The 7,712-nt window shown below is 74.8% G+C and overlaps 1 protein-coding gene across 1 annotated transcript; it reads right to left on the minus strand.

Moving 5' to 3' along the window:
- Nucleotides 1-314: 314 nt before the first annotated feature.
- LOC138062167 (collagen alpha-1(XVIII) chain-like) lies at nt 315-7,483 on the minus strand. The gene is made up of 23 exons (XM_068918769.1): nt 7,300-7,483; nt 7,051-7,193; nt 6,567-6,638; nt 6,350-6,412; nt 6,191-6,247; nt 5,837-6,052; nt 5,353-5,727; nt 5,020-5,139; nt 4,864-4,917; nt 4,684-4,710; nt 4,209-4,310; nt 3,983-4,027; nt 3,793-3,873; nt 3,675-3,716; nt 3,083-3,110; nt 2,893-2,945; nt 2,660-2,794; nt 2,467-2,529; nt 2,314-2,379; nt 2,078-2,146; nt 1,540-1,734; nt 1,300-1,412; nt 315-769 (listed from the first exon to the last, which is right to left on the minus strand). The coding sequence occupies exons 1-23, from the start codon at nt 7,481-7,483 to the stop codon at nt 559-561; spliced, it is 2,514 nt and encodes an 837-aa protein (XP_068774870.1). The 3' UTR covers nt 315-558.
- Between the last annotated feature and the right edge of the window lie 229 nt (nt 7,484-7,712).

Genomic DNA, 7,712 nt, shown 5'->3' on the forward strand with positions numbered 1-7,712 from the left:
ACCCTAGGGACACACTGGGACATACTGGGCAGGCCTTGGGGACATGCTGGGACACAGACCCTTGGAGGAGGTCCCTCTATATGTGTGTGTATATATATATTGGGGGGGACCCAAATATATATATATACATATATATTTTTTTAACATATGTGTATATATATGTGTGTGTGTGTACAAACACGCCCCCGACATGTCTCGCAAACAAGCCCAGAGCCCAGCTGCTTTCCAGGCTGTGACGCTCCGCTTCGGCCGAACGGGAAAGCACGTCCCGCTCCGTGCCCGGGGTGGGGTAGGGGGGCACCATCCCAAACACCGACCCTCCCATTCATTTATTTAAAGTTTATTTCCGGGGGGAGGGTGGGATGGCAGCATCGGCTGCGCCGTGGGGTCCGGGATGCAGATGGACACGCGGGGCAGGGCGGGGGGACCAGCGGGGATGCGCAGGGGACGAGGAGCGAGGGTTCGGGGAGGGTGGGAAGGGGGGATGGCCGAGCACCCCGCGGCGGCCATCCCGGCGGCAGCGCGGAGCCTCCGGCGGGGCCTCGGCCGGCTCCTCGCTCACCACATGTGCCGGTAGGGGAAGGCCACCTCCACGCACAGCACGGCCAGGACTTCGGAGCAGTTGTAGCGCTGCCCAGCCAGCAGCTCGCCCCGACCCAGGGGGGCCGCCAGCCCCTGGGCCGAGCCGGAGCGCCGCCAACCGTAGCAGTGCCGGCCGCGAGCCGAGCCGCCGCGAGGGTCGGAGCCATGCCAGGCCAGCCGATGGGGCCTGCGGACACAGCACCGTCTCCTCACGGCCGGCCCCGGCACGCGCCGGCCTGGCGGAGGATGGTGGTGGGGGTGGGGGTGGAGGAGGACACCTTTGAGGGGACCCGCTGTGCCGGCCCCGTGGAGGGTGGTGGGGGTGGTGGTGGTGGTGATGGTGGTGGGGATGGAGGAGGACACCTTTGGGGGACCTGCTGTGCTGGCCCCGTGGAGGATGGTGGTGGTGGTGGTGGTGGTGGTGGTGATGGTGGTGGGGATGGAGGAGGACACCTTTGGGGGACCTGCTGCACCAGACCCGTGGAGGGTGGTGGTGGTGGTGGTGGGGATGGAGGAGGACACCTTTGGGGGACCTGCTGCACCAGACCCATGGAGGGTGGTGGTGGTGGTGGTGATGGTGGTGGGGATGGAGGAGGACACCTTTGGGGGACCTGCTGCACCAGACCCGTGGAGGGTGGTGGTAGTGGTGGTGGTGGTGGTGGTGGTGGAGGTGAAGGAGGACACCTTTGGGGGACCCGCCGTGCCAGCCCCGCTCACCACAGGGGATGGCTGAGGACGTCACGTCCGTCGAAGGTGTAGATGGGGACGCGCCGAGTGGCGCCGGCCTGGCCCTCAAAGAGGGAGCTCCAGCTCTTGGCCAGCAGCTGCCCCTGCAAGCGCGAGCGGCGGTGGTGGCGGGGTGGCGTTTCGGACAAGGACGGTGCCCAGTGCCCGGCGGATGCCGCCTCAGCCCGTCGCCCCCGGCCGGGGCGGCAGCTGGGGCGCGGGGCTACCTGCCTTGAGGTTGACGACGGGCAGCGTCCTGTCCGTCCGCTTGACGATGGAGACCAGGTCCTGGGTGGGGGCCGAGAGGAACGCCCGGAAGGTGCCGTAGAGCCGGGCCTCCTGGGACTGCCGGTAGCACTGCAGGTCGGCGCCCCGGATGCCGCTCATGTCCCCGGAGAGGGGCGCGTTCAAGGCTGCCAGACGGAGCTGGGGAGGCCGGGCACCGCCTGAGCCGGCGGCCCCCGGCGCCCGTCCTGCTCCCTCGCCCGGCTGCCGGGTCTCTGCTCCTCCGCCCCGAGCGCTTGACCCTCCGGCTGCCCCGGCGGTGGGATTCCCCCCCGCCCCGGCACCAAGCCCTGCCTTTCCCGGCAGGACACGGAGGGCATTTCCCAGCAGGACGCAGAGGGTTTTCCCTGGACAGAAAGCGTTGCCTTTCCCGGCAGGACACGGAGGGACCCCGGGGCACCTCTCCCACCTCTCCTGCAGCTGGGCGACCCGGCGCCAGCTCCCGGGGGGCCGGGAAGGGGCCGGGAAGCGGGACAGCTCTTACCGAAGGGACCCTGGGGGCCACGGCGGTCGGCAGCATCCCGGGCGTCCCCGGTCCCTCCTCCTTGTGGGCCTGGGGGAAGGTGGGTCACGTCGGTCTCCGGCTCAGCCATGCCGGGCACAGAGCCACGCTGCCCTGCCGGAGTCCCCCCGCCTGCTGCGGCGCCCCGGCTGCCGGCTCGGCGGGCGCCCGGCCAGCGCTCCGGGGAGGGACGCTTGTCCCTGCGGCGCGGCGCTCACCTGCGAGGCCGCCGGCGCCACGGCGGGCGGCTCCGTGTCGGGACCTTTCGCCTGCAGCTGCTTCGCCTCCCGGGCGGAGAGGAGCGAGCGCGGGGCTGGCGCGTCCGCGGAGGACGCCGTGCCCCCGACCCGCTCGCCGCCCGCAGCCCTCACCTGGGGGCCGGGGGGAGACGCAGAGGGGTCGTCGCCGGCGAAGAGCGCCTCCGAATCCTCCAGCTGCTCAAAGCGAGAAGCCGAGGGGCTGGTCAGAGGGGAAGCCGCTGCCTTCGCCGGGCTGCTCCGGGGCCAAATCCAGAGGCGGCTGCTGGGGCTGGAGCCCGGCGCCCTTCGGGTACCCGCTCAGTACCAGGAGTCTGCTCCAGCCCCGCGGCGTCCGCAGGAAGGCGCTGCTCCCTTGGCGCACGTAGACCAGGCTGCCCTCGGGCACGGCCGAGCCCGCCTTCAGCATCAGCTCCTTGGACCCGAACACCCACGTCTGGCGCTGAGCGAGGGCGGGGGGGGTGCAGAGGTGCATGAGCCGGCGCCTGGGCGCGGGGCGGCCCCGTCCCTCGCCCCCGCCTCGAGGGCACTGGGACGCACCCGGAGGTCCGCGCCGCGGGGGTCCGGCGGCTCCGTCCGAGAGGCGTCAGCGTCTGGAGGGGCCGGAGAGGGGCCGGGGTCAGCGCGCAGCCCGGCACGCCGGCGGGGGGGGGGTCCGGCGCTGCCCGCCCCACGGCCCTGCTTCCGAGGAGGCCGGAGCCCACCCAAAACGCCCGGGAAATGCCCTTACCCGCTGGCCAGGCTGCGGCGGCGGCTGCCTGCAAAAGCCGACGGGGTTTGTTACTGCAGCGCCGGGCATGCGGCCCCCCCTTCCCCGCGCAGCGCCCGGCCCGGCGGTCCCGGTGCACGGAGGGGGATGCACGAGCGGCAGTCCCGGTGCACGGAGGGGGATGCACAAGCAGTGATCCCGGTGCACGGAGGGGGATGCACGAGCAGTGATCCCGGTGCACGGAGGGGGATGCACGAGCGGCAGTCCCAGTGCACGGAGGGGGATGCACGAGCAGTGATCCCGGTGCACGGAGGGGGATGCATGAGCAGTGATCCCGGTGCACGGAGGGGGATGCACGAGCAGTGATCCCGGTGCACGGAGGGGGATGCATGAGCCGGCGGTCCCGGTGCACGGAGGGGGATGCACGAGCGGCAGTCCCGGTGCACGGAGGGGGATGCACGAGCAGTGATCCCGGTGCACGGAGGGGGATGCACGAGCCTCGTGGGGCCGGGGCCGAGACGGGTGGCGGGGCCGGGCCGGGGCCCCTTGGCCCAGCAGAGGGGCGCCAGGCCCAGGGGCGGGCGGCGGGCAGGGACGCAAGGCCCACGCTCACCGGCTGCTTGCAGGGCGGCTGGGCGCGCGCCGGGTACACCCTCTGGAAGCAAAGACAGGCGGCTTTGCACGGGGCGCGTTCGCACGGGGCGCGTTCGCACGCGCGTGCACAGCCTTACGTTGAGGTAGAGCAGAGCTGGTGCTCCGGGCGGGCCGGGGGGGCCGGGGGGGCCGGGATCGCCGGGGGGACCTCGGGGACCCTGCGGTAGAGAGCGGTGCAGAGATCGGATCGGGGTCTTTCAGTGCTGGGGGCACTGAAAGTGCTGGGCCCCCCCCGGGGCGGGGGGCCGCAGCGCCAGGCAGTCTCACGTGGGGGATGATCGCGCCGTACAGCTCTGGCTCCTCTTTGCCGTTCTGCAGAGAAAAAGGGAGAGGATCGAGGCCGCCTCCAGCAGAGGCTCTGCCGTCGTCCGCCTGTCCCTCCACCCTCCTCCCGTCCGTCTGTCCCTCCATCGCCCGCGCAGCCCGCACGCCCCGCTTGCTGGGGCCCGGCCCCGGGGGTCTCCCTGGGCTCCGCCAGCTCGGCGGGACTCACCGGCGGGTACTGGATGGGCACCCAGGAGCCGGGCTGGCCGCCGGCGCCGGGGAAGGGGAGGTGGTGGCCGGGTTTGCAGCCGGGTTCCCCGTAGCAGCATCCCTGGGCGAGCCGCAGAGAGAGGCGCCATGAGAGCCCGCGCCGGGCAGCAGGGAGGGGTGCGCGCGCTGCGGGCATGCACACGCGTGTGTGCACGTGTGCACACGTGTGCATGCGGGACTCGCTCCCCCCGGCGCCCCAGCCTGCTTTCGGGAATCTGCCCAAGCTCACAAGTGAGATGAGTTGGGCCAAACTCAGGCAGATCCCCCGCCCCGGGCTTTGGCTGTGCCAATGCAGCGAGGCAACTGCTGGCCGTGCCCTGGCGCGGCGGGGAAGTGGGGACGCGGGAGCTGCACCCGGGGCCGGGCACGAGGCTGCTGGCACGCCGGGCTCGGAGGGAGGGGGCACCCCAGCCTGCTCGCCCGCGGCTACAAACCCGCTCTCCGGGGTCGCCCTTGTCACCCTGGAAGGAAAGCAGAGGGGGCCCATGAGCACCCTGGCTCCGGGCGGCATCCGGGCGATGCACGTGGCGTCGCTTTGTGCGGCTCCGCCAGGACCGGCGGGCGCAGCGGGAGCGGGGCAGAGGCTGCACCCGCCGCCCCCTCTCCCCGCTCACCTTGGGTCCCGGCGGCCCCGCTGATCCGTGGTGCCCGGCGAGGCGCGGGTCGCACTGGGAGGAGAGGAGGGCACGGCTGGATGAGCGTCGGGGGGCGGCTGCCCCGTCCTCCCCCCCGGCCACCTCCGAGCACCCGCATCCCGCGGGGCCACTCACCCTGTAGTCGCCCGGTGGTCCCGGCGGTCCCATGGGACCGGGCATGCCGGGCGAGCCCGTGTCGCCGGTCCGCCCGGGGCTGCCCGGCATGCCCGGCAGCCCGTGTTCGCCCTTCTCGCCCTGCCGGGACACGGCGCGGGGCTCAGCGCCGCGGACACGGCGGGTGGGAGCACAGCACCCCACGTCCCCCCCAGGTGCCGCAGCCGCCGCGGGGCTGGGGGGGACCCGGCAGCCCGGTGCCGGGTCCCTTGCTCCGGGGTGCGGATCGCCCTGTCGAGGGGCAGAGCGGGGGGCCGCCGGCTCCGTCCCCCCCCCACCCCGGGCTCCCCGTACCTTCAGTCCGGGGAAGCCGGGCTCCCCTCGAAGCCCTGGGCTGCCGGGCAGCGACGCAGCTCCTGGGGGCCCGGGGGGCCCTTCGTGCCCCGGGACCCCGGGGGGTCCTTGGGGGCCTGGCAGTCCCGGGGCCCCCGGGGGTCCATCTGGCCCAGCCGAGCCTAGAGATCCCGGAGGCCCTTCGGCCCCCGGGAAACCGGGTGGCCCCACAGCCCCCGGCGGGCCGGGGGGCCCCTGCGGGCCCTCCCGCCCGGGCAGCCCAGGGGGGCCTTCGTGTCCTGGGTAGCCTGGGGGGCCGGGCTGGCCAGGCAGCCCAGGGGCACCTGGGGGTCCTGGGATCCCCCCGGGGCTGGATGCTCCAGGCTGCTTGTCCGGCTGGAGGAAAAAAGGAAAGAGAAGCAGAGACGGTGAACGGTGGCGTGGCGGATCCCACCCGCGGGCTCCCCTTGCCCCGGGGGCCGGACATCGCCCCCCCAGCCCTCACCTCGTTCTCCGAGCCCTTGGCCAGGGCGGCTGGTGCCGGGGGGCTCCTGGCTCCCGAAGCGCCCGCCGGTCCCGGCGGCCCCGGGGGGCCTGGGGGACCGGGGGGGCCCCGGGGACCCTGGTGACCTGGCGGGCCCGGGTTGCCCGTCTTCCCTCTCTCTCCAGAAAATCCCGGCTGGCCTCTTTCTCCCGGGGCTCCTCGGTCGCCTTTCTCTCCCTGGTGGGAGAAAGAAAGAGGCCGGCTGCCGGGGCGCTCTGTGCCCGAGCGGCACAGGTGTCGCGCGGCCGGAGGAGCTGGGGAGTTTCTCCCGGCAGGCGGCAGAGCCCCCGGGGGAGGCGGCGAAGCGGCGGGTACCTTGGGGCCGGCAGGGCCGGGGCGCGCCGGGCAGACGCACTGGGAGCCGTTCTGCACCTGGGAGAGGAAGGGAGCCGGGAGGGACGGGGCCGGCCGGGGATGCCACGGCGGATGCCGCGCAGCCGGGGACCGGGCAGCCACCCCGCGCCCCGCTCTCACCTGGGGAGCGGCGTCCGTGGCCGGGGCCGGGGGAGCCCGCCGGGGCAGCCCCTTGGCCGTCGCCTGCGCGGAGGAGCGGGACTGAGCGCGGGACCGTCCTGCCTGCGCCCGGGGCCCTGCCCGCGTCCCCGCCGCCGAGCCCCGCGTCCCGCTGCGGCCCCCGCCTGCAGCGCGGCCCCCCAGCCCGGCCCCGGCGGCACCCGCTCCCCTCCGCCACCTGGATCTGCAGGAACTCCTCTTCCTCCCCGCTGCCCTCGAAGATCTCCGGGGCGGCCGTGGGGCGCTGGGGCTAGGGGGGACGCAGCACGCGGTCAGGCGGGAGCTGCCGCCGGGAGAGGCGGCCTCGGGCCGAGCCCGGCGCGCTGCCGCCTGCCCGCGGGTCCTGGCCCCCTGCAAACCCTCCCGCGGCTCCTTTCCAAAGGGGGCAGAGGAGAAACAGCCGCCGGCTGGCGAGCGGCCGAGCTGTTGTGGCTGCGCACCCGGGCGGGCGCCGATAAGGGGAAGGACGCGGAGAGGAGCCCGACGCGCCGGCGCCCGGGAGGCCGGGGAGTTTGCAGAGGGGGTGGGAGAGCCGAGAAGCATCGGAGCAGCCCGGCTCCGGGGACGGGGAGCAGCCCCCGGCCGGGGGCAGGCGAAGCCCCGGCCGCCCCGGCGCGAAGGCGCGGGCGCCCGCGCGCGCTTCCCGGCCCCGGGGAAGGCACCTGGGCTGGGGCGCCCGGCGAGGCCCGGCCCGGCCCCCTGGCAGCCCCCTTGGCCGGCGGCTCCCGTCTCCTGGCGGCCGTGGCCAGCGGGGGTTTGCTCAGCAGCACCTTCCGCGTGGGCTCCGCGCCGCCAGCCTCTCCGCCTGCAAGAGCAAAGGGGCGGCGGGGCGGGAGGCGGCGGGGCTGCACGGGGAGCCCGGCGGTGCCGCCGGCAGCCCCTCGGCCCCGCCGCGCCGGACACGCGCCTACCTTCCTGCCGAGCCAGGGCGGGCGGCGTGGGGGCCGCGGGGCTGGCGCTGGCCTCCAGCTCCGGCGTGGTGTCCTCGCCGCCCAGGCCGTAAAACCACTGGGCCGTGCCGGGGGGCAGGCGGCCGGCCAGCGCCCAGAGGAGGCAGAGGGCGCGGAGGAGGCGCTGGGGGCCGCCGGGGCCCATTGCTGCCGCCCGGGCTCAGGCTGCCGAGCGCGGGGGCGCCTGGCTCGTCCCCGCCGGCCGGCCCCGGCTGTTATCACGGCGGCCCCCGACACGCCTCCGCGCCCGCCCCGCGCCCCGCCGGCCGCATCCGGCGGGGGCTGAGCGCCCGCGCAGCCCGGTGGCCGCGTGCCGCGGCGGGCGGCCGCGAGTCCCGGCAGCGAGGGGAGCCCAGCGGAGGAGACGCCGCCTG

The sequence above is a fragment of the Struthio camelus genome, chromosome 25 (assembly GCF_040807025.1).
Source record: "Struthio camelus isolate bStrCam1 chromosome 25, bStrCam1.hap1, whole genome shotgun sequence".
Taxonomy (NCBI): domain Eukaryota; kingdom Metazoa; phylum Chordata; class Aves; order Struthioniformes; family Struthionidae; genus Struthio; species Struthio camelus.